The 24,831-nt window shown below is 48.4% G+C and overlaps 1 protein-coding gene and 1 non-coding gene across 3 annotated transcripts in view; both read right to left on the minus strand.

Annotated features, from left to right (window-relative positions):
* Nucleotides 1-24,831, minus strand: part of TBC1D22B (TBC1 domain family member 22B) — a 76,364-nt gene that overhangs the window by 11,295 nt on the left and 40,238 nt on the right. The window contains exons 9-12 of one of the 2 annotated variants that reach the window (XM_077754875.1): nt 11,891-11,997; nt 11,370-11,445; nt 8,673-8,800; nt 8,319-8,414 (exon numbers count right to left, since the gene is read on the minus strand). In XM_077754875.1, coding sequence (XP_077611001.1) covers nt 8,319-8,414; nt 8,673-8,800; nt 11,370-11,445; nt 11,891-11,997 — 407 coding nt within the window. The remainder of the gene's footprint in view (nt 1-8,318; nt 8,415-8,672; nt 8,801-11,369; nt 11,446-11,890; nt 11,998-24,831) is intronic. The other variant, XM_077754876.1, reaches the window with a different exon arrangement.
* Nucleotides 781-865, minus strand: TRNAK-UUU (transfer RNA lysine (anticodon UUU)). The gene has a single exon. It is a non-coding gene; the product is annotated as a tRNA-Lys (tRNA).

Genomic DNA, 24,831 nt, shown 5'->3' on the forward strand with positions numbered 1-24,831 from the left:
AAGTGCAGCCCGGGGTCGGGGGTGGGGGCGGCGCTGAGGAGGGCTCAGTGGGACAGCAGGCCTCCCAGCTCTCACCTGCTCAGCCTAGGTCCCCAGGCAGTCCCCTTGGCTCACCTCCTACTTCAAGGGCCTGTGGCCACAAGAGACGTGGCCTCCTTGGGCAGACAGAGCTCTCTCTAGGCTCACAGCTGGGGAGAGCAGCCCCATCCCCCTCTCAGCAGGGGCACAGCCGCACGGGAGACCTGCCGACCTGCCGGGGACCTGCCGGTTCTGACTCGGGTGCTCACATCCAAGGCAGAGCTCGCTCTCTCTGATCACCATGGAGCTTCCCCTTTGCCAAGGTCACTGCTCCCGTCCCCAGTGTCCTCGGGTCACACAGCCTCTAGCATGGAGACTACCCCTACAGTGAATCCTGAGTCACCCTTTGCCCTTCCAGCACCCACAATGCAAGTAACATCAAGATCCTCCCTCAATACCAAGATTCCTACAGGAGAAAGGACGCATTTACCCACTTTGTTTTGGGTGATTTTTACATGGTCCACCGTCTATTTAGTACGGAGGTTTCAGCGTTCATGTTGCCATGGTTTTTTGTTTTTTGTTTTTGTTTTTTTTTTTTTTTAGATCTTCTCACCCCTTAGCTTTTATTTTCTTTAATGTTTTTAATGTTTTTTAAAATTTATTTCTAGGAGAGAGAGAGACAGCGTGAGCAGGGGAGGGTCAGAGAGAGAGGGAGTCACAGACTGAAACAGGCTCCAGGCTCTGAGCTGGCAGTCAGCACAGAGCCCGACGCGGGGCTCGAACCCACGAACCGCGAGATCATGACCTGAGCAAAAGTCAGACGCTCAACCAACTAAGCCACCCAGGCGCCCCTCAGTGTTGCCGTGTTTAGTGTTACTGCATTTTCACCTTCCAGTGGTGGCCTCAGCAAACTGGGCCTGGGCCCTTCTCCTATCATGTACTCTGTTGTCTTTTTTTTTTCTTCTTTCTCAGTGAGCCAGGCATAACTTGCACACAATAACTACGTAAATCTTCAGTGTACAGCTGGACAAGTTTTACATCTGTAACCACCACCCAGAAGATTAATGTTCCTTCCCAGACAATACTCCTGCAACCAGTCACCTGACAACAGAAGTTTGAACTTCGCATAAATGCTTTCCTACAATCTTATTTCCAAAGTTATCGTGATACTTCTGAATATTTTTTAGTGGCAAAACACTGGCTTAACCAGGGCTCCTCGGAGAATGGTTGATTCTCCAAGCTGGGGGCATCTCATGGCCCAGAAAGTAAGGAAGTGCTTTAAAAATGATGCGATCAAGGGCACCTGGGGTACTCAGTCGGCTAAGCATCCGACTTTGGTTCAGGTCATGATCTTGTGGCTTCTGAGTTCAAGCCCTGCACCGGGCTGTCAGCACAGAGCCCATTTCGGATTCTCTGTCCCCCTCTCTCTGCCCCTCTCCGCCTCCCCCCCACCCCACCTGTCTCGCTCTCTCTCTCTCTCAAAAATAAATAAACATTTAAAAAATGATGGGATCAGGGGCACCTTGGTAGCTCTGTCAGTTAAGCCTCCAACTCCTGATTTTGGCTCAGGTCATGACTCAAGGTTCATGAGTTTGAACCCTGTGTTGGGCTCTGTGCTGACAGCTTGGAGCCTGCCTAGGATTCTCTCTCTCTCTCTCTCTCTCTCTCTCTCCCTCTCGCTCTGTTCCTCCTCTGCTCACATGCACCTTCTCTCTTTCTCCCCCTCTCTCTCTGTCCCCTGCCCCTCTATGGCTCATGTTCTCTTTCTCACTCAAAACAAACATTTTTTAAGAATGTAAAAATGATAGGATCAAAAAGACACAGGAGACAACTTGAAGGAGAACCCAAGGGCCAAAGCTGTGACAACCTGAACAGCAAAATAACGACAGTGTCAGCTAACCTATGAAATAAATACCTGTGAGTCTATACTGATATGAACGGATACTTGAATACATAAATGGGAGAGAAGGGACAGCTCTCCCTTAGAGTGGAATAGCAAAAAATAAATACAGAAGCAGCAGTGAATTTTTAAAATTAATTTTTAAAATTTATTTCTGAGAGAGAGAGAGAAAGAGAGACAGCGTGAGCAGGGGAGGGTCAGAGAGAGGGGGAGACACAGAATCTGAAGCAGGCTCCAGGCTCCAGGCTCCGAGCTGGCTGTCAGCACAGAGCCTGTTCGGGGCTCGAACCCACGAACCAGGAGTCATGACCTGAGCCAAAATCAGGAGTTGGAGGCTTAACCGATTGAGCCACCCAGGCGCCCCCAAAAGAAGCAGTGAAAATAGAAAATCACCATTAGGCAAACATCACAGTAATAACTGTGTTACAGGCAAGAACCTTTCATGAATGTTAAAATAGCGGGCAAGATAATGATGAGAAACAGCAGAATTCCATAGTCTCAAAGCGTCTCTGCAAAAGATGCTTCCTAATGATGGAGGGGAAAGTAGTAACTTTACAGTGGAGAAGCCTGGGAGACCCACCGAAGTCAGGGGATCAAGGGCAGCAGGAATGACCTTCACACACCTCGTCAAGCATGGGCATCACCTCTGTGGTTTCTTCCCCAAAAGGCAGGACCCTCGACTTCATCATAAGAAAGCATGAGACAACCCCAAATTAAAGGACATTCTATAAAATAACAAATCAGTATTCTTTGAAAGTTTTGAAAATTTGGTCATGGAAGACGAAGACTGAGGAATTGTCCCAGATTAGGATCCTGAATTGGATCCTGGTGCAGAAAAGGACATTATTGGGAACACTGGTAAAACTTAAATAAACTCTGTAGATTACTAATATTTTATTGACCTGAACTTCCTGGTTGGTTCATTACAGTATGGAACAGAAGATGTAACCATTACATGAATATGGGGAGGCTATTTGGGAACTCTACTATTTTTGCAACATTGTGTAGGTCTAAAAATTATTGCAAAGTAAAAGAGAGAGGATACTTTAAAAACCTGGTTTGAGTGGAGTCCCTCCTCCCCGGCCCCTCCTGAGTCTGACCTTCAGCCTCCAGAGTGTCAGTGGCTCCTAAGCCCTGAGGCTCTCAGGACCTGGGCGGGGCTCCAGGACTTCCGGGGGACGGAGGCCCAGAACACCCCTCCCTCGCTCTGGGCCCCAGCAGTTTGTACAAGTGCCCAGAACTCCCTGCTGCCTCCAGGCGTGGTGGTCTTTCGGACCCCACCTTCCCACAGAGACAAGCGCAGGGGGCTTCCCCCGGGGAAGGAGGGCGAGGACAGGAATGAGGAAGTTGAAGGCCCTTCCCGCAGGAGAAGGAGAAAAACCCAGGAGCAAGAATCAAAAGGAGGACCTTGGAGGATTTCTTTTTCAGTTTTAAAACAACCAATTTTTTGTTAAACATTTACTTTGTGAGAAGAAAGCCTGCGAGCAATTAGCAATGAAAGATGAGGCACTAGAGGGCAGGGGAAGCCCTGGTAAGGGCGAGGGGGGAGGAGGGGTGGGAGCACGGGGAGGAGGAAGGGCCTGGCCTGGGATCCTGGAGTTCAGCTCAAGTGCCCCAGGAGGTGTCTGGCCAGGCCCCCGTCAGAGGCAACAGAGCACAGTCCAAGTGTGGGGAGTGAGTCTGGGGGTCCACCGCTTACTCCCTGGTGAGCTTGAGCTAGTTACTTGCTCTCGCTGTGACTCAGTTTGCTCATGTATAAAATGGGGGTAGTTATTATGATGTACTCTATGGGACTATTGCAAGGATTAAATGAATTAAATGCAGATAAGCATTTATTTATTCATTATTTATTTATTATTTTAAGAGTTTTCAAAACTTTCTATATTTTTAAAATTTTTAAAAATGTTTTTATTTCTGGGAGGGGAGACAGTGTGAGCAGGGGAGGGTCAGAGAGAGAGGGAGATACAGAATCTGAAACAGGCTCCAGGCTCTGAGCTGGCTGTCAGCACAGAGCCCGACGTGGGGCTCAAACACACAAACTGTGAGATCATGATCTGAGCCGAAGTTGGACGCTTAACGGACTGAGCCACCCAGGCGCCCCTCAAAATTTATTTTTTAAAGTTTATATATTTATTCTGAGAGAGAGACAGAGTGAGCGTGCACAGGGAAGGGTCAGAGAAAGAGGGAGGAGGAGGGGGAGAGGGAGAGAGAGAGAATCCCAAGCAGGCTCCGCACCATTAGCACTGAGCCTGATATGGGGCTCAAACTCACTAATGTGAGATCATGACTCGAGCTAAAGTCGGACATTTAACTGACTGAGCCACCCAGGTGCCCCAACACAAATAAGCACTTAGATTAGTGCCTGGAACATTACAAGTGCTAAGACTTAGTTATTAGGTGGAATCTTTTGAAACGCAACATCTGACCGTTTGGACCTATAAAAACAAGGTCGTAAACTTCACCCTGTATTATCATCATTATTCCATCACACCGGGCCAGGCTGAGGGCCAGGATGGCCGAGGGCCCCCATACCACGAAAAAGCCTCAGCCCAGCCCTGTTAGAATCTCCCATTCCGAGCAGCCCACAGCTCAGAGGACGGGCCACTGTGCCCCACAGTACCTGTGCACACACTGTCTGAGGCTCCCTCGCTCTGATCAGAGGTCTCAGTAAGGAAACCTCTTCAAGTGATCCTCCTGTCCTCAGCTCTGGGGCGCCTCTCCCAGGCAGCATGAGCCCAGATACCTGCTCAGCCAAGGAGAAGCAGGCGCCCTTCCTTCTGGGGGCTTCCACCACAGCTGGGACACTGCCCTCTGCCCCAGCAACACTGCCCCCTACCGCCCCCAGTCCTGTTTGTTCATCTAGTTTGGCAGCTCTCTCTGCGGCTGGCCTAGCACGGTTTACTCTGGTAAGTTCCACACCACTTAGAGACCTGGGTTCCTAAAGCTTGTCTTCACGCTTCTCAGACTTGGGAGTGCATTGCAGGAAACAATGTTAATGATAATGAGCACCCTGTTCTGAGGCTCTAGCCCAGGTACGCCATTCTAACCACTTCACACGTATTAACGATTTAATCCTCATAACAGCCCTAGAGGTAGGTACTCACCCCCATTTTATAGGTAAGAAAACTGAGGCCTACAGAGTCAAGTTACTTGCTTACAGCTGCAGCCCTAGAAAGGCAGCAGAGCTCGGATCTGAGCCCAGGCAGTCTGGCTCCATGGACCATGGCTTTACCACTGTACTATTCTGCATAGTCCCCAACTTTAGAATGAGGGTCTCTGCTTCCCCCTGAAGCCCCCCCCCCAACTGGCTCCCCCTACTGGGGGCTCTTCCCAGTCTCCAAGGGTGACAAAGGGCCAGGCTGCTGAAACCACTACAACTCTCTGACTTTTATTTCTGCAGTCATTTCACCTAATTTTTCTTCAAGTTGCTGCAGCTGCTTGGCCCTAAAACTTCTTTCGTCTAGGCTGGGCCAGCTTGGCTTTCCGGGGTGCCTGTATTCATTTACCGAGCTTCCTCTGCAGTGACTTAAGCACAGGTGGCCCTTCAGCAGTCAGGCTATGCACGCCTCCCTTCTCTGCACAGGTCATGGTGGCTCACAACCTCGCACCATGCACTCGTACCTGCGCCACACTTCTGTCTCCTAAGGGACACTGCCCGTCGATCTTAATACAGCCAGGCGCACGGTTTCCTTTCTTAGCCAAAAAATTATGGGACTGTGGGGCCGGGAGGAACTCTGAGGATTATCCAGTTTAACTGACCATTCTATTTCGTCTAAAAGAAAGAGAGGACACTCCTCGAGCAGGCTCGTCGAGGTGTTAATACAGCAGCAGGCACAGATCCTTATTGCCATCCTGTGGGTTACTGCAGAAAGCCCTCAAATCCATCAGAGAATCGAATGTGCAACCCAGGAAAGAACATGTCTAAGTCTAACATGGTTTAAAGTCGCAGGCCGGTGTGGCTCTGTATTCTGCCAGGGTTGTGAATCGCTAACAGCCATTCCAGGAATCACCTCCACCTCCCCGAGCTAATCTGGGAAGCACTTTTATCACATCTGACAAAGCCTCTGAGCCTGGCTCATGATAACTAAATTAGGCTTCATGCTCTCGATATCCTGCTCTACCTCAACCACATTATCAAAATTGATGGCTCACCCCAGCACGCGGCCAACCCGGCCCCCGTGTGCTCATCCATCCTGGGATGTCACATATGCTGCCCGTTGGCAGAAGCCGTGTCTCCTCGTCAGCTGCGGTGGCCTAGGCACCACAGCCAGTGCCTGCTCACAGAAGCCCACTCCCTCCTTTGCCTTCCAAAGTCCATACTTGGGCAAGCACGGTCCTGTCTTTCTATCTGCTGAAGAGACTTTTGTTCTTTAACCACCTAACACCAATTACAGAGAGGTCCGGCTCAGGGCTCACACAGAGAGGTGCTGCTGCTCTTGAGAACACCTATGTTATTAGTTAGAACGCAGAAGAACATTCGACCTTCTTTGGCTTTTCCCCCTTGCTTTTAAAAAAGCTTTATGCCCATTAAAAAAGAAAGGAAGAAAGAGAAAGGAAACCCCTCAGTTGAGAAATGCGCAAAGCAGAAAAAGAAAAGCCCACTGCTGCCCCCAGAGATAATGACCATGAGCAACCTCCAGGCCTTTGTGTCTGCAGACTGCAGGCCTCAAGATCTGTCTCCTTGACCCCCGACTCCCCATCCCCCTCTCCCGGACCTCCTGGAGCAGCTGCCTGGCTTTCTACCGCCCACCATGTGCCCTTCGGTCTTCTTCACATTCCCTGGCCAAGGCTTCCCGGACACCCCACCCTCCCTAGCCGGCCCCTCTGCCTCCTTTGCTCTGTCCACCTCTCCCCGCCAGCCCACCCCCGGGGAGGTGTGCCAGGGCTCAGTCCCCGGCCTCTTCCCTCCTCCGTCCACACTCACTCCTCTACTGTCCCGGCTTTAAGGACCAGCTAGTTGAACATTCCTACACATGTGTCCGGGCTCTCTCCTTCTCCAGCTCCAGCTCCTATGATTTTTTTGCCTACTCTAGATCTCCATTTGGGTGACTAATGGCATTTCCAATTCGACATGCCCAAAACTGAACTGAAATACCTCCATAAGCCTGCTCCTCCTAGACCCATCTCATGAACGGAGTCATCCGGACTCATCCCTCTCTGTCTTGGTCTATAACCGACGCATCGGGAAATCCTCTTGGCTCTATTTACAAAATATAAGCAAGACCTGCCCACTTGTCACAGCTCCACTGGTGCCATCCGCCATCCGGGTCCAAGCCACGCTCCTTTCTCACCTGGAGGATCCTAACAGCCTGTTGGGCGGGCTCCCTGTCTCCACCTTGGTCCATACCTACAGTTTACATAGAAGCCAGAGTGGCCCTCCTCTGCTTAAGACCCTCTTACGACTCCCCTTCCACTGAGGGTAAAAGCCAAAGTTTACAGTACCTACAAAGTCCTCTGTGATCTAGGTCCCTGTGCTTCTCTGGCCTCACCTCTTCCTACTCTGCCCCTGGACCACTCTGCTCCAGGCCACACTGGCCAACACCATGAGTCCTTAAGTAGCCTGAGCATGCCACTGTCCCCTCTGCTTGGACAGTCGTCCCCGACATGTCCATGACTCCCTCTCTCACCTTCCCCAAGCCTTTGCTCAAACATCACCTTCTCAGTGAGACTATCCTACTGTATTTGAAATTGCAAACTATCCCTTCCCTACCACCTAATAATCCCTTTATCCTGCTCTACTTACAAAACATTTTTCCGGGGCGTCTGGGCCACCAGTGCCTAGCACAGGGCGGGCATGCAGCAAATGCTCGTCAATGAATGAATGAGACATCGCTTAGGCCTGCCTAGCTGCTCTACAGCCTTTCTGGCATGAAAAGAAATCTCTACGTGTGTGCAGCCTTAAATATATTATATACTTAAAAGTATATAATATATATAATATATAACATATAAATATAATTCATTTATATATAATTATTTATACATTTTTTTATTCTCTCTCTCTTATATACATATGTGTGTATGTATAAGCTTATTTATTTATTTTGAGAGAGATAGAAAGAGAGAATCCCAAGGAGGCTTGGTGCCACCAGTGCAGAGCCCAACTCCGGGCTTGCTCCCACAAACTGTGAGATCATGACCTGAGCTGAGTTCAAGAGTCAGAGGCTTAACTGACTCAGTTACTCAGGTGGCCCAAGACCCTTTCCGTACTGAAGAACCCTGGGGCTCACTGACTTGGCCATTCTGCCAACCAGAAGAAGCAACCTTGTCCGAGCACCGTCTGCCTTCCTCCTCTCGGCCAGGTTCCTGCCGTGGTGCCTTCTATCTGAGTAGCCCCACTGACGGGGCAGCTCCCACTCTGATGCTCATCCCGGCCCAGGATGAGCCGCCGGCCACTCACCTGAAAGTCCTCCTCATCCAAGATCTCTTTTCTCCACTTGATCAAGAAGGCTGCACACACGTAGAGATGAAAGTGGGAGAACCCTTCCGGTTCAGACTGGGAAGGGAAAGAACAGTTAAGTCTCCAATCTGGTAAGGAGCTGGCTCTAGTCCTCTCGGCTCCGGCCCTCTTGCACGGTGGGAGCACAGAAGGCACCCTCTTCACAGCTGGGCACACAGAGAGGCCCTGCCCATGAGGCTAAGGCAGACACAGAAGCAGAAAGGAGGTGGAGGTTCTGAGCAGCTACACTGCAGCAGGGCAGGGAGCTGGGGGCCTCAGGACAGCCTGGCACGGACAGGGCCGGGCCCCTCATACCTGGTATGTGTCCCAGAGGCGGATGGTGCAGCGAAGGGGAAGCTCCCGCATTAGCAGGTTGTTCATCCAACGAAAGGCAAACTGTAGGTATTCGACCTCGTACCTCCTGAAGTGATTATGTACCTGCTCTGAAACAGAAAGTGTCATTGGCCCCAAGACCACAACCTAGGAGACTGGACCCTGTCACATGACAGGGTCACATGAGCCAAAAAGCAGTTTCTACCTCCTCCTCCTCCCTCCCCCGTCTCCTGGGGAATCCAGGAACAGAAGGGCCAAACTGGCATCTGACTGTCCTTTACGTTTGATTCTACCATCTCACAGCCACACTGCACGGCTAACCTGGTCCCACACATGGTAAAACCATTTTAACATCCATGGTGATGCTCCGGGTACCTTTCTTTCCCTCACAGGGCTACTCTGGCCAGAAAGCAGCAGACGTGAGGTTCACTAGACTGCTTGACCCCATTATTCTTCAGAGGAGGAGCCAGAATGGAAAAGAACCATGGGGGTCACCTTGGCCATCCTCCCGCCGGTGAGGACTTCCTCCTCAGCATCCCTGACAGATGGCAGCCAGTAGGGACTTCGACACTGCCAGAGAAAGAGGTTCACTGCCTCCACCAAGGGCAGCCTCTCCCACTGATGTACTAAGTGACGCACCAGAAAGTGCTTGGCTGTTTTCAATAGAAACTAGCTCCTTTCCTGACTCCCACCCTTGGTGTTTGTGTGGTATTCTGGAACAACCCCAAACAAACCTGATCCCTGTTCTACACGACAGCCCTTTAAATAGTGCTTAACCGCATTAACAAAAATTATTATCCTCCTCGGTTTCCTAATCTAGAAAATGCAAATAAGCATTCATACCTCAGAAGGTTTGGAGGAGGAGAAAATGAGAAGACAAAAGTGCTTACAGCAGCACCTGGCATGTGGTGAATACGTAAGACATGCACTTTTTTGAAAGAATAACTAATAACAAGGGTTATTCCTGGGGAATAGGATTTAAGGAGGGGGGAGGCTGTTTACTTTTATTGCGTGTTTCTCCGAATTGTCTTAATTATAATAACGTGTATTACTTCCATGACTCAGTGGAATAACACAGATATGCACCTTTACAAATCCACCAATGTAAAGTACTATTTGCGAGAGCAGGAAAAACAAGGGGAGGGCAGACAGTGGCAGAAACCATAACCTTGTGGGTGGAAGGATGAGGAATACGAGAGGCTGAATGTTGGCCCTGTGCTCTCACGGCTGGGTCAGGGCAAGAAGACAAAGAGGGAAAAAAACAGCCTACAGACGCCGTGTCGGAAACAACTGTAAATCAGCAAACAAGGCAGGAAGACTGCAATCTTGTCGTGAAAGGAAGCTGGAGTGAGTGGCACAAATCAGGGAAAGTTTTCAAGAAGAGAGAAGCCGGGGAAGGAGAAAGATAAGTAGTTTTTGTATGGGGCGGGGGAAGGCGATGCTTTGGTGAGCCACAAAATCCACACAGAAAGCCAGGAAATGAAGTTCATTAGCTGTGTAGTGTCTGGTAGAATCCTAAAAAAGCTTTACAATGTAAATGGGGCTAGAGAGCCCACTTAACAGAAGACCTTGCTGTGAGGCTCTAGGCTATCTTCATGAAACTTAATTCTTTTTCTTTTTTTTTTTTAATTTTTTTTTTTAATGTTTTATTTATTTCTAGGAGAGCGAGAGACAGCGTGAGCAGGGGAGGGTCAGAGAGAGAGGGAGACACAGACTGAAACAGGCTCCTGGCTCTGAGCTGGCAGTCAGCACAGAGCCCGACGCGGGGCTCGAACCCACGAACCGTGAGATCATGACCTAAGCGAAAGTCGGACGCTTAACCGACTAAGCCACCCAGGCGCCCCTCATGAAACTTAATTCTGACCTCTCTTTCTGGGCCTCCGTTTCTTCATCAGTCAAGGGCAGGGCTTCCCAAATTGCCTTTTCTAACATTCCGTGATCCAAGCCAGAGCCAAGGGATTACTGTAGGGCTCTTGCTCCTCAGGGACCTTCTGTGTCGGGAAGAGTCATGTCTCACTTCTCGTCCCCCGCCCCAGCCCAAACCGGTCATGGAGAGCTCCGGAAAGGCCTGTCAGATCCTCCTCCTCAAGCCAGACTTGAGGATCCTGAACCAAGCCCAGGAATTCTGAATGGCATCACCACCTGAAGGACAAGGTCAGAGTGCAGCCTGATGCTAGAAGCCACAGGAGGCTTCAGAGCAGGAGAGGGACGGAACCAGGATGGTGTTCTGGAGAGATGAGGTTGTGTGACAGAAGGCTTGGCCGAGGAAAGAGTACAGGGGAGACAAGTCCTTCTGGGAGGAGGCTGTAGAAATCCAGGCATGGCTGGATCAGAGCTGTGGCTAGGGAAATGGAGAAGGGCGAATCTGAAGAGAAGAAAAAGGGAGGAAGGGTTGGACAAAAGAAAAAAAAAAGGGTGAATATGAAGAGAGATGCTAAAGAGAATGGACAGAACTTGGTGACAGAAAACAAAGTGGAAAACAGAACTTGAGGGACCTGCAGACTTCTCGCCTCCCCTTCCTGCTGACAGGCGGGAGACGCGGGTGTGCCAACAGCACAAAGATGACTCGGACAGGGTCGTGGCAAGGAAGGGGGCAGAGGAGAGGCCCCACCAGCACAACTGGCTTGTGTCAGAATCATACTGTGTTACTGCAAGAGAATTCTTCGTCCTCCAACCTACCATCAATCCGGCTGACAAGCTCTTCCAGCGCCTTGACCTTCTTCTGGATCCCTGGTTGTGCAAAGGTGTAGTTATCCTGCAAATGACCCAGAGCCCGGGATGAACAGGGACTCCAAAGGCGTGCTACCGCTCTCGAGTCCACTGAAACACGTTTAGAAGCACAGGCTGGTTTTCCACAGCAGGTGCCGGGGGTCTACAGAACAGCGGGGGGTGGGGCAACCCCGACGGAGCCCTGCCCTGTGGATGAAACACCACGGGGCTTGGGGTATGTGGTAGAAAGGAGCAGCGCACTCTGACGACAGAGCGGGGCAACATGGAGACTTTGTTAGACTCCAGAGGACGCCAGGCCGCTGCCTTTGGAAAGCTGTAAGGCCAAGGAGAGAGGTAAGGATGGGTGGGCCAGAGCGAGGAAGAGCCATGCTGGGCGGGGGGACTGGCTGACGCAGAGGGGCAGTGAGGCACTCACAGGCCTGCAGGGAGGCCCTGGGCCTGGGCAGCCCGCATGGGCAGAGCCAGCTCACCTGGATCCCATCTAGCAGCTTGCTCATGCACCAAAAGCTGTCGGCTTCAATGCTTCGAAGCACGTCCTGAGACAAGTTGGTCACGTCAAAGTTCTCCACGTCCTCTTCTGTAAAACAAAAGGTGAAGGAAGTCCAGAGGTCTTCTCTGCAACGTGGAGAAAGACAGAGACTGCTATCTTCCACGGGGTCCTGCAGGCCAGGGGAGAGCCAGGCTAACATGATGCCAAGGAGTAAGGGCCTGCCCTCCTGCCCTGGTCAGGAGAGCAAGTGCGTCCCAGGAGGGCTCTACAGGGTCTCGCTACTTCTCACACCGGTTCCACTGGGTCCGGCATATCTTTCCCTTCTGCATTTGTTCATTCGATTGCAGAAAAAGATATTTTAGGCCTCATGTTCAGTGAGCTATATACCCAGACCCCTGGAGATGGTCTGGAAAAAGTCTTTGATTTCAGAAATTCAGTGACCTGTCTGGCATACTCACACTTGCATGGAGTGAGAAACGTGCGATCGGATGGGCCCCACAGTTCATTTTAAAGACAGAGTCTCCATTCTGACAGGGCCACTTCTGAGACCACTCAGAAATGAAGATGAGGCGGGTAGCCCAGACCTGACGGAGCCTCTGGGACTTCATTTCACTAGGTTGGTAGTACCTAAACCGGGTTCTGTAAGACCTCAAACCTATAGGGTACTCCAGAGGAAGGGGGCGCCACAGACAAGTATGGGTGAGAAACGGTGCAATCTCATCTTGGAGACTCACAAAGATCATAGCACACAAACAGACTTGTGGAATTATAACAAATTCTGCATTAAGTAAATCTATTTAACCTTATTTATCTAGCACTTCCCAGGCTTCTTTAACCACAGGACCTCTTTTATTAACAAATTTTTTTTCTTTTTGAGAGCAAGAGCGCGTGCATACGTGTATGTGGGGGGGCGGGGCAGAGAGACAGAGAGGGGACAGAGGATCCCAAGCAGGCTCTGTGCTGACAGTAGAGAGCCTGATGTGGGACTCTAACTCCAGAACCACGAGATCATGACCTGAGCCAAAGTTGAACAGTCACCCACTGAGCCACCCAGGTGCCCCGGGACCTCTTTTAAAGAGAACCATCTATGAGCCTCTCATGGAAACCCCACACTGAGTATCAGTAGTGAGAAGTGGTCTGTCTGGTCTGAGACCCCAGTGGGGAGAACATCAGGAGTGCTCTAGAAACCCGAAGAAGGAAAAGGCCATGGGATGTGTCCCTTCTGCCACCAAGGTGGAAGTACTAAGAGGCTCTGCCTGCCCAACACAACAGGCCACCTCAACCCAGAGGCCCCAGCATGCCTGACAGAGGCCACATGTGGAAATGTCCAGGCTTGAGTTCTGTGTCAAAGGCAGCTTTTCTCCCTACACCCACAGCCTTCTTTTGAAAACAGGATGTTCACTGCAGTCCCAGGTGCTACAAAGACACAGGCATCTGACAACGTGTCCTCAGAATCCAGCCCTTTCATTTATGAGGATTCTTACTAAGACCTACAACTAACCCCCCTTGGGACAACATGTCACACTTTTCAGATTTTCATTTTGTATAAACAGCATTTTTAAATGAACATCAGAGCTAGAAAAACCCTTTTGAGGGGGTTTGTCAGAAAAGCTGTAACCCTGGGGTGTCTGGGTGGCTCAGTCAGTTAAGTGTCTGACTTCGGCTCAGGTCATGATCTCACGGTCCTGGGTTCGACCCCCACATCAGGCTCTGTGCTGATAGCTCAGAGCCTGGAGCCTGCTTCGGATTCTGTGTGTCCCTCTCTCTCTCCCCCTCCCCCACTCGTGCTCTGTCTCTCCCCCTTTCAAAAATAAATAAATCTTAAAAAATATTTTTTAAAGATAAAAAGAAAAGCTATAACCCTGGAAACAACATAAACGCTCGACTCCAAGTACAGCCACAGCTAATACGTGTCAAGTGCTAACGGTGCCTGGCACACAGTAGGTACAATATAATTTATTTCAGATGAAGCTTATTTAGAATTTGTAATGACACAGGAAAGTGTCACAGTGTTAAGGGAAAAGAGCAAGACAGAAAATTATTTATGGTATGCTCTCAACTACTGTACATACAATATTTATGTGTGCTTATAGAAGCACAGAGGAAACACAAAATACATCACAAGGTTTACAGTGTTTATTCCCTAGGTAGTAGGGATAAAAGATTTTTATTTTCTTTAAGCTTTACTAGACTTCCCAAAATTTCTACAATAAGCATAATTTTTATAGTTGGGGGAAAAAGCATACATTATTTTAGAAAAGAAAGGGCCACAATTGACTACACCTGTCTTTTATCACCAAAAAAGAATAAAGGTTTTGTAAACTAACACAAAGCTTGAAGAAACTAAGACTTCAGATAACATATAAAAGGTCCACTTGAGAAATCACATGAAAAAAAAAACACCTTCTAATAGCATCCCCCCCCCCGCCAACTTAAACACCTACTATGTGCCACACACATACTATTAAATAATACTGAGCTCTAAGACCCAGTTCAGAATCTTCCTCTTTCTTTGTGCTTCGTGTTACACGGCTGAGACCCTGCCCGCGCCGCGGTGCTGCGCGTACTGCTTCCACACCTGCTCCACCATCATACACACCCGCCCCCCCCGGGGACGGACACCCAGGTGCCTCCGACTCCCACTACCACAGACAAGGCCCTGAGAGATGGCCCCCTCCAGCCCCGTAAAAGAAGTGTCCCGGGCCCCAGGCTGAGGAAGCCTAACCCGCCATCTGGGCCGCCCGCACTGGGGGCCGGCCCAGCAGTGCCCGAGGAGAGCGCCACTGCTCAGCCTAACTGCCCTAGGCTGGAGCCCCCTATCAGAAGGGGTCGTAGGAAACCTCTAAGACTCACAAGGAAGGCTCGAGACAAAACTACTACATTTCTCAAATGAGGATCCAGAACTCCATAAACATTCAAGGAGTCTTCTCCAACTGGGGCGCTCCGCAATTCCAGAACACCGCAGTGGAAATGCAACTGGGAAGGGGAACTACCCGCCGCAGAGTGACGATGGGGAGAAAGAGCCTGAGTCCCCGAGAACAATGGGGAGCACAGCGACCGTATCAGCCTTGGCAGCCTGTAGGGGTTTTTACCAGACTGAACGGCATGTGGCTAAGAGTACCGGCGCTGGAGCCAGACTCCAATCCTGGCTCTGTCACTCGCTAGGTGTGTGGTTTTGGGCAAAGGACTTTACTTGGGTGCCTCAAATCCTCCTCTGATAAGGTGGTAACAGCCTGCCAGGTCACAGGATGCTGGAAGGACTAAGGAAGTTAATACATGAAACATGCTATCAACAGTGCCTGGCACCAAATAAGCGTGATGTAAATGTTAGCCGGTATCATCGTTACTAAATGAGGTACAACTAAACTTCTATCTCTGGATCCCCTGTTACTTTGCATCCTCCTACTTCCAATAGGCATCCTAATTTTCAAAGCTCTCCATTTCCACCATTTCATCTAAAGGAGGAAACATGTAACCACGAGAGGTCTTAGGTTGCTAAGATGCCACTCTCAGCCCACTAGCTGTACCAATTCCAAACCTTCAGCTGTCCAGGGGGCAGAGGACTGACAGACAAGATGCTGAGCCCTCTCTGGGGGCCTGGTGTCGGGGGCCGTCTCCCCGTGTGCTGCCTGGAGCCTGGCCTGCGCGTTAGCCCTCTGCTTTCACAGACGGTGGGACAGCTCACCGCCTTCGTTCTAGTGGGAGGAGCGCTTCGTTCCAGCGTCCTGCCTGCTGCAGGAAACTCACACAGCCAGTCAGACACCAAGAGCTGAGCGCACCAGCAAACGGCAGCAGAGGCAGGCAGGCCCACATGCTCTCTGAAGAGCTTCATTCAGCATAAACAGTCTGTTCAGAAGGATCATTAAACATTCCACTTGAGAAAATCCAACACATAATTGAAGCGGGAACAGGAAACCACGCCAGAAATGGAGTCTCGGACGAGGGCAGCGTCTTTGTGACAGAGCGTTACGACGTCAAGGACTCCGACTGCAGGCAATGAGATTTTACAGCTATTTTAAAAGGCAAAGCATCCAAAAAGAGTAACCCAAAAGCTCTTTGTAAGAATCAAATTGCCCACTCTGGCCTTGACAAGAGCACGTCCATTTATTAGCTGATAAAATGTACTTGAGCGGCGACTCCAATCAAGTGTTTACTTTACAGAGAACTCCACGTCCTGGGCCTGACATCAGGCTCATGAATGTCTCAAATACTCCCCAACAGCTTTGGGAAGAAACTGGTTCTGCTTAAGCTGACAAGAGTAACTTGTCTCTTCGCCACTCTAAGCATTTCCCAGGAACCATCTGTGATTGCGGGGCAGTTTCTAGATGCTGTGATCTGTTGGGGCAGAATGCTGCGGGCCGAATGGAGGGCAGGAGAGGAGGCAAGGTACAGAATGCAGACAGCCTTTCTACTTGGTTTGCCTGATCCCTGCCTCTATAGTTTTAAAACCAGATGCATATGAATACCCGATGTAATATTTTCTGAACACAAAAGGAAACCGAGGAAAGGAAAAAATAAAATTTTGGTCACCCATCTAAAGCAGCTCTTAAAACAAGAACTTAAATATTACATCCAGAAAAAACACCGCTTTGAGAAAAGTGTCAAGGAACCCATCTGACCACTTGTGTGTAATTATTTTTAAGTGGTTCAAAATGCCACATAAACGTATTACTGGACACTATGCATCTGGCATTTTCAGGGAAGTATATGATGGCAGCGGCCAAGACAAGGGTGTCACTGCAAACCCTCGTATGGAGGGGGCGGAGGGGCTCCCGGATAAATCCTGGAAGGTCAAATGACCGGAGAGAGCAAGGAGGGTAAAGAGGATTGGTCTCCTGCAAGGAGAAGGTCAGACGAAAGACGTCTTCTGAGGCTCTGACAGAGCAGAGGCCCGCAGGGAGTCAGCTCTGGTTCACGAGGACCACACTGCAGGCGGAGAGAGAGGAGGCGTGCCGTCTGGGAGATGCAGGGAAGCAGCTGACCAGCCAGCCCTTCCTGACCCGGCAGCTGTCAGTGTAGTGGCTAAAAGGTAACTATTAACTCGGAATGATACATGAGCTCTGGCTGTATGCTTCTTAGTGTGGAGTAGCCTGAGTAAGTGTGAGGCATGATACTCTGGTTAAAATCACTTTTACAAATCAATGTACCACATTTTTCTCTATTTTCCTGTATTACTTTTAGTTAGCAAACACTAGGAACTACTGGTTAACACAGCCTCTGGGCACTGGCTGTAGGAGCCCAGATTACACAAACCCAGACTATATGAGTATTTGGGTTATGGGGCAAAAGAAGAGCAAGGTCCAGCACCCACTTCACCTTCTAGGACCTGTCCAAGGACCACCCACAGGGATAGGCAGCATGTCACCAAGACACTGTGGATGTGAACAGGCTTGGGGAGTGCAGGGCCCCCAATGGCAGCTGCTCAGAGGCTCTTCATCTGGGCTCAAACATCTTGAATATGTCAGCCATCACAATTTCTCCTCTGTTACAATTTCTCGCTTACTCCTGGGTCAGACGCCAGAGAGACAGAGCAAGCAAGCATGTGTGACTTATCTCACTGCCAGTGAGAGAGCAGGCCAGGTCTCAAGGATCCAGAGATGACAAGCCACAACCCGCCCTCGAAGAACTTCCCTCCTACATGATAGAAACCCAGCACTGGACATCCCACCAAATGTACACACCGCTCTCAAGTATCAGCTGAAAGTGGTTCAGCTCACGCCCTGGCAGGGCTACATCACACAGGTGTGTGTTGCCAGGAAGAGCCTCAGATACTCCTCAACTGCCCATCATGTAGAAGACTGCTTCATCTATGAAGACAGGGCCGGGAGGCATTTTGAGGAAAGCATCTAAAAACGTTGGGCACTAAAAAATTCAACATCAGGGCACCTGGGTGGCTCAGACAGTTAAGCATATGACTCTTTAAAAATTTTTTCTTAATGTTTATTTATTTTTGAGAGACCGAAAACGTACAAGCAGAGAAGGGACAGAGAGAGAGGGAGACACAGAATCTGAAGCAGGCTCCAGGGTCTGAGCTGTCAGCACAGAGCCCGATGTGGGACCCGAGCCGAAGTCAGACGCTTAACCGACTGAGCCACCCAGGCGCCCCTAAGCATATGACTCTCGACTGCAGCTCAGGTCATGATGTCACAGTTTGTGAGATGGAACCCCGAGTCAGGCTCTGTGCTGCTTGGGATTCTCTCTCTCTCCTTCTCTCTCTCTGCCCCACCTACCTCCCCAAAATAAATGAATAAACTTTAAAGAAGCTTTCTTTAAAAATATATATATTGTGCTTCACTTTATAAAGCAAACACGTAATGTCCTCCAAAGACAGGAAGGAGAGCTCACCATTACTCAAGAAGCTTGTCCAGTTCCATCTTTGGCCTCCACACCACGGCAGCCAGGGAACGGGAGGAGGAGGGTGGACAGCCGCAGAGAGTCAGACAGGAGATGGAGAATAAAGCCTCCCAGAACCGCAAGCATGGAGCTGGGGTACAATCCACACAGCCCAGGACCGAGACGCGGCCGCAGTGGCCCTGTGCCTGGCTGGGTATGCGGGGAGTCATTAACAACAGCCCCTTTTCTCTGAAAAGGAGTGTTAACTATCAGAAGCTAACTGCATGGCCAGCCCCTCACTGCCTCCAGGACTTGGCACGAACACCCTCTCTTGAGTGTGACCCTGGCTCACCACCCTGTTTAAAGACCGCTCCCATTTCCCCTCTCGCCAACTGGGCATGTCTCTGCTTCACTGTTATAGCACGTATCACAATCCAGCAAACACTTTGTTTTTCTAGTCATTGTCTGTTTCTGCTCATCAGAAGTTAAACTCTATGAAGGGTTTTCTCGTCATTTAAAAAAATTTTTTTTAACATTTATTTATTTTTGAGAGACAGAGAGAGACAGAGCACATGCAGGGAGGGTCAGAGAGAGAGAGGGACACACAGAATCCAAAGCAGGCTCCAGGCTCAGGGTTGTCAGCACAGAACCTGACACAGGGCACGAACCCACAAACTGTGAGATCATGACCTGAGCCGAAGTCGGACACTTAACTGACTGAGCCACCCATACGCCCCATCTTTATGTAGGATTTACAAACAATAGATTACACTTAAGTGCACAGTTCTGTCTCGACCCATGTATACATCTGTGTAAGAGATACCTCAGTCCTTGGGTGCCTGGGTGGCTCAGTCAGTTAACCATCCGACTTCAGCTCAGGTCATGATCTCAGAGTTGTGGATTCGAGCCCCGCGTCAGGCTCTGTGCTGACAGTTCAGAGCCTGGAGCCTGTTTCAGATTCTGTGTCTCCCTCTCTCTCTCTCTGCCCCTCCACCACTCATACTCTGTCTCTCTCTCGCTTGCTCTCTCTCAAAAATAAACATTTAAAAAATTTTAAAGATATCTCAGTCCAAATAGAGAACATGTCCAGCACCCCAGAAATTCCCTCATGTTTCTTCCCAGTCACTCTCCCACCACAGTCAACCACTGCTTTGATTTCTACCGCCATGGATTATTTTTTAACCCTTTTTACGTGGAATGATACAATATGTACTTTTTTGGTATCTGACTTCTTTTGTTCAACACAGTGGTTTGGGGATGGTTTCATCCCTGTTGTTGTGTTTACTGATAGTTCATTCTTTTTATTGCTGATTACTAATCCACTGAATCTTCCTGTTAGCAGACATTTGGGTTGTTTCCAATTTTTGTCTATATGAATAAAGTTGCTATGAATATTCCTGTACAGTCTTTTGGAAACTGTAAGCTTCCATTTTCCTTGAACAAATACCTAGAAGTAAAAGGCTGTGTCTTTGTCTACTTTATTTATGTTTGTATCCCTAGACCCTAGAGCAGTGCCTGACACAGTACAGATGCTCAGTGAACACTTGCTGAGTGAGTAGCGGTACTCCTGCCTCCATCCCTTAGAAGAGATAAAACTTTTGGCTAATTCAGCACAGTAGCAAAATATTGTAATTCACTGCCCCCTGGTGGCCAAGCCCAGCAATGCCATACTAATTCCTGACTATCTTAAAAAGTTAATAGTGAACTAATTCTTCATTCTCTCATTTACTTAGACACGTATGGAATGCCTATTTCAGACATCAAAATGAAAGCACTGGGAATCTAAGATATTTAAAATAGTCTGGTCTTAAAGAATCACATAATCTGGTGGCAGAGGGCAGGAGGAAGACCCGGTGTGGTGAAGTGCTACAGAAGAAATGTAACGGGTTATGGAAACAGTACTGTTGTGGTGGGGGGGGCAAGAGGAGAGTGAGGGCAGGCTTCCTTTTGTAAAGGATGCAAAAGGATCAGCCCAGGGGAGAAGAAGGACATGGCGCAGGACAGGCTTTAGATTAAAAATGTCAACTTGGGACGGCTGAGTTTAAGGGCTGAGGAGGGGGCAGATCCCACAGGGCCTTGCACAAGCTAGGCAACCCGGACACTTGAACCTGTACGTGATGGGATGTCACTGGAGGGCATTAAGCAGAGGAGCTGCACGGGCAAGTCTGTATTTGAATGGTGTGTAAGATGGACTGGAAAGGGGATGAAAGCAGAGAAGGGGAAACATGCGTGGCCATTTCAGCAACCTAGGTCTGACCCAGGGCAGTCACAGAAGAACGGAGAGTGAAGCACATTCAAGAAACATTCAGGACATAAAATCATCAGAGGCTTATAAATGATTAGATATAGAAGGGTGAGACTCATGCAGAATTCTTAGCATTTGTGACTGAAGTCAGGAAATCCTGCCAACTGAGAGAATAGAGTGGCTGGGAACAGGGAGAAAAGGAGTTGGTAAAACACAGAGTATGAGGAGCCTAGGAGTGTCAAAAGTTGCAGGCTGTCCCCAAATAACTGCTCCCCTTTACTTCTTGGTGAAGGGCCCCTAAAAGGGTACTGGCCACCTGGGATACAGACTGTTTTCTGGTCAGCTATGGCCAGGTGCAGACAAAAGAGATTCAAACCCAAGCACCATATACAACTTTGGGAAGTGTCCTTAAATGGAAAGAGGATGCCCTTCTTCCCTCCCTCCTCCATCCTGGGTAGAATACGGATGTGACGGCTGGAGCACAAATAGCTATCTTGGATCGCAAGAAAGAAACCACAAGCCGAAAATGGAAGAACAAGAGAGAGGAGCCTGGGTCCCTGATATCTTAGGGCAGCATACAAGCCCTGGACTACTTACCTCTCATTTTTTTATATGAGAGAAATTAAATAAGCTTTTCTATCTGGCTTAAGATCCTATTACTTAAGGATCACGTACCAAGCTAGCCCTACCTGACCACCTACAACACATCCAGGTGGAAATGTCACGCAGGGGACTGGACTCATAAGTCAGAGGTCTGGGAAAGACTTCCCTTCTGGGAGTTCCATCGCCATGACGCTTCTGAAAACATCACGCTTTAAGTAGAACTTGAAACGAAAATTCTACCATGCTGCTTCATGAAGATGAGAAGAGGGAGAGCCATTCAATACTGAGGGTTTCATTTTGTACTGACGGAAACCACCAGACACCACTCCGCCTTTGGAAACAAAACGGGTCATGGGCTCAGCTCTTCTACAGGATTTCTCCATACGCATCACTCCAAAGTTGCTAGTAAGCAGTTTGCTTTGATGATGACCACACTATCAGGTAGGGTGGACCTTAATATGTTTGGGGCTAGATCAATAATATTCTCTGAGCCCAAAAGTGCTTGTGGATGAGCGTTTAGAGGTATTCTGCAGTCTCAGGGATCACAAGCCAGAGACTGGATCTCCTTGAGCACCGTCACCCTGGGCCCAGACACAGCTGGCTTATCCAGACATGACCTACTTCTATGCGAGCAGTTGGCTTCAGCAGATAAGCAGCTGCTTGGGGGCCAGGCTAGCTAGATACAGCGTCTCCATCAACTCAGAGAGTCCCGGGATCTCTGTTTTCAACTCTTTTACAACCAGTGGGACACACCACAAAGCAAGCTCAGGTGCTAATTTACAGAAGTGACAGAGGTGGTGCAGTGCAGAAAGGGGAGGTGAAACGAGAGAGGCTCTCACAGCAGGTCCTCCATGCTATGGTTCAGGGAGATGGGGCGGTGGGCCAAGGCTGCCTGGTGGCGCCCACCAGGGTGACACGGGCAACAGCCTGGCATACCCCGCAGGTGAAGGGTACCTGAGGCCTCCTGAAGCGGCAGTGTCGTAGGAAAAGACTTCTACAGTCACTGCCGTATTATGATACAACACCATTAGAGGAGGGGAGAAAAGAAGCATTATTACCCAAACAAGAGAATTCTTCTTCTTCTTTCCTTTTTATAATACTATAAGCTCTATGCCCAACGTAGGGCTTGAACTCACCACCCCGACATGAAGAGTCACTTGCCCGCTTGACTAAGCCAGCCAGGCACTCCGAGAATTATTCTTAAAGGCCACAAACAATAGTGTGTCTCTGTTCAAGAAAGATCTTGAGGCTGGGGAGAAGTCTGAATGTCTTATTTCTTTAAAATGGAACTTATATCCATCAACTGATGAATACATAAATAAAATGTGGTATATCCATACAACGGATATTTGAATTTGACCAAAAAAACGAATGAAGTACAGACAGATGCTGCAACCTGGATGAATCTCGCAAACATGCTAAGTGATAGAAGCTAGACACTAAAGACCACATACTGTAAGATTCCATCTACATGATATGTTCAGAAAAGGCGAACCCATAAAGACAGAAAGTCGACAGTAACTACTTAGGGGTAGAGGGGATGGGAAAATTGGGGGTGATGGCTAAGGGATACAGGGTCTCTTTTTGGGGGTGATGAAAATGTTCTCAATTGACTGTGGTGATGGTCACACAACTCTGTATACCAAAAACTACTGAATTGTACATTTTAGTGGATGAACTGTATGGGTATATGAGTTACATCTCAATAAAGCTGCTACAATAAAAAAAAAAAAAGCCCACAAAACTTAATTTATAAATTCCTGTAACTCTAATAAAAATTCTAAAAGGTTCCTACTTCTTGAATTTGGCTAGTTGATTCTAAAGTTCATATAGTGAGGGGCACCTGGGTGGCTCAGTCGGTTAAGTGTCCAACCTCAGCTCAGGTCATGATCTCGCAGTTCGTGGGTTTGAGCCCCACATCGGGTTTTGTGCTGGCAGCTCGGAGCCTGGAGCCTGTTTCAGATTTTGTGTTTCTCTCTTTCTCTCTCTCTCTCTCTCTCTCTGCCCCTCCCCCGCTCATGCTCTGTCTCTGTCTCAAAAATAAATAAACTATAAAAAATTAAAAACAAAAATAAAGTTCATGCAGTGGATACACAAGATGAGTAGACATTTCACCAGAGAAGACATCCAGATGGCCAACAAACACATGAAAAAATGCTCTACATCACTCACCACCAGAGAAATGTAAATCAAAACTTCAATGAGCTATCACCTCACACCTGTCAGAATGGCTAAAATCAAAAACACAAGAAACAGCAAGTGTCGGTGAGGATGTGTAGAAAAAGGAAGCCTCACGCACTGTTGGTGGGAATGCAAACTGGTGCAGCCACCGTGGAAGACAGTATGGAGGGTCCTCAGAAGGCTAAAAATAGAACTACCCTATGATCTGGTAATTGCACTACTGGTATTTACCAAAAAAAATTCAAAACACTAATTCAAAGGGATACATGCATCATCATGTTTATAGCAGTGTTATTCACAATAGCCAAGATATGGAAGCCCAAGTGTCCATCAACTGATGAATGGCTAAAACAGTGGTGTCTATACACAATGGACTACTATTCATTCATAAAAAAAGAATGAAACCTTGCCATTGCAAAGACACAGATGGAGCTACACTGTATTATGCTAATAAGTCAGTCAGGAAAAGACAAATACCGGATGATTTCACTCGTATGTGGAATTTAAGAAACGAATGNTGACACAGATGGAGCTACACTGTATTATGCTAAGTGAAATAAGTCAGTCAGGAAAAGACAAATACCGGATGATTTCACTCGTATGTGGAATTTAAGAAACGAATGAGCAAAGGGAAAAAAAAGAGAGACAGGCAAACCTAGAAATGATCCTTAAGTATAGAGAACAAACTGATGGTTACCGGAGGAGAAGTGGTGGGGGGGATGGGATCAAGGGGGTACTGGTCATGATGAGTACCAGGTGCTGCATGGAAGTGCTCAATCACTATATTGTACACCTGACACTAATATAACCCTGTGTGTTAACTATACTGGGATTCAAAATAAAATTTAGAGGGGGCGCCTGGGTGGCTCTGTTGATTGAGTGTCCCAATCTTGATTTCAGCTCAGGTCATGATCTCACGGTTCATGAGACCGAGTCCTACATCGGGCTCTGTGCTGACATTGCAGAGCCTGCTTGGGATTCTCTCTCTCCCTTTCTCTGCTCCTCTCCTGCTCTCGTGCTGTCTCTCAAAAATTAATAAATCAACATTTTAAAAAATAATAAAACTTAAAATTTAGAAAAAAGTAGAAAGATAAAAAATAAATTAAAATGAAGTTCACATGGAAGAGCCAAACCAAGTTTTAAAAAAAGGATGATGAAAGAGACTGGCCCTGGAATAATGATAAAACACACCATAAAGCTCAAAACCCCAACTGTGTGCCGCTGGCATAGAAACAGAAATAAGTAGAACAGAATAAAGAAGAAGAGCCCTGTAAATAAAGGAATTTATATTATATTACGAAGAGGGACTTCACACCAGTGAAGAAAGGATGCATTATTTATAAATGGTGCTTGAAACAATGAACCATTCAGTTGCACAGGAAGTTTAATCTCAACCCTCGCCACCCAGGAAAACAAATTAATAATGAAATTTAAAAAGCTAAATGTAAAAACAAACCCACAAGAGTATTAGAAGAAAACAGGAGAGAGTATTTTCATAGTTTTGAGGTGGGGAAGGAAAGGCTTTCTAAGCAAGATATCAAACCCCCAGACCATGAGGG

Source organism: Crocuta crocuta, unplaced genomic scaffold, assembly GCF_008692635.1.
Source record: "Crocuta crocuta isolate KB4526 unplaced genomic scaffold, BGI_CrCroc_1.0 scaffold132, whole genome shotgun sequence".
NCBI classification, from domain to species: Eukaryota; Metazoa; Chordata; class Mammalia; order Carnivora; family Hyaenidae; genus Crocuta; species Crocuta crocuta.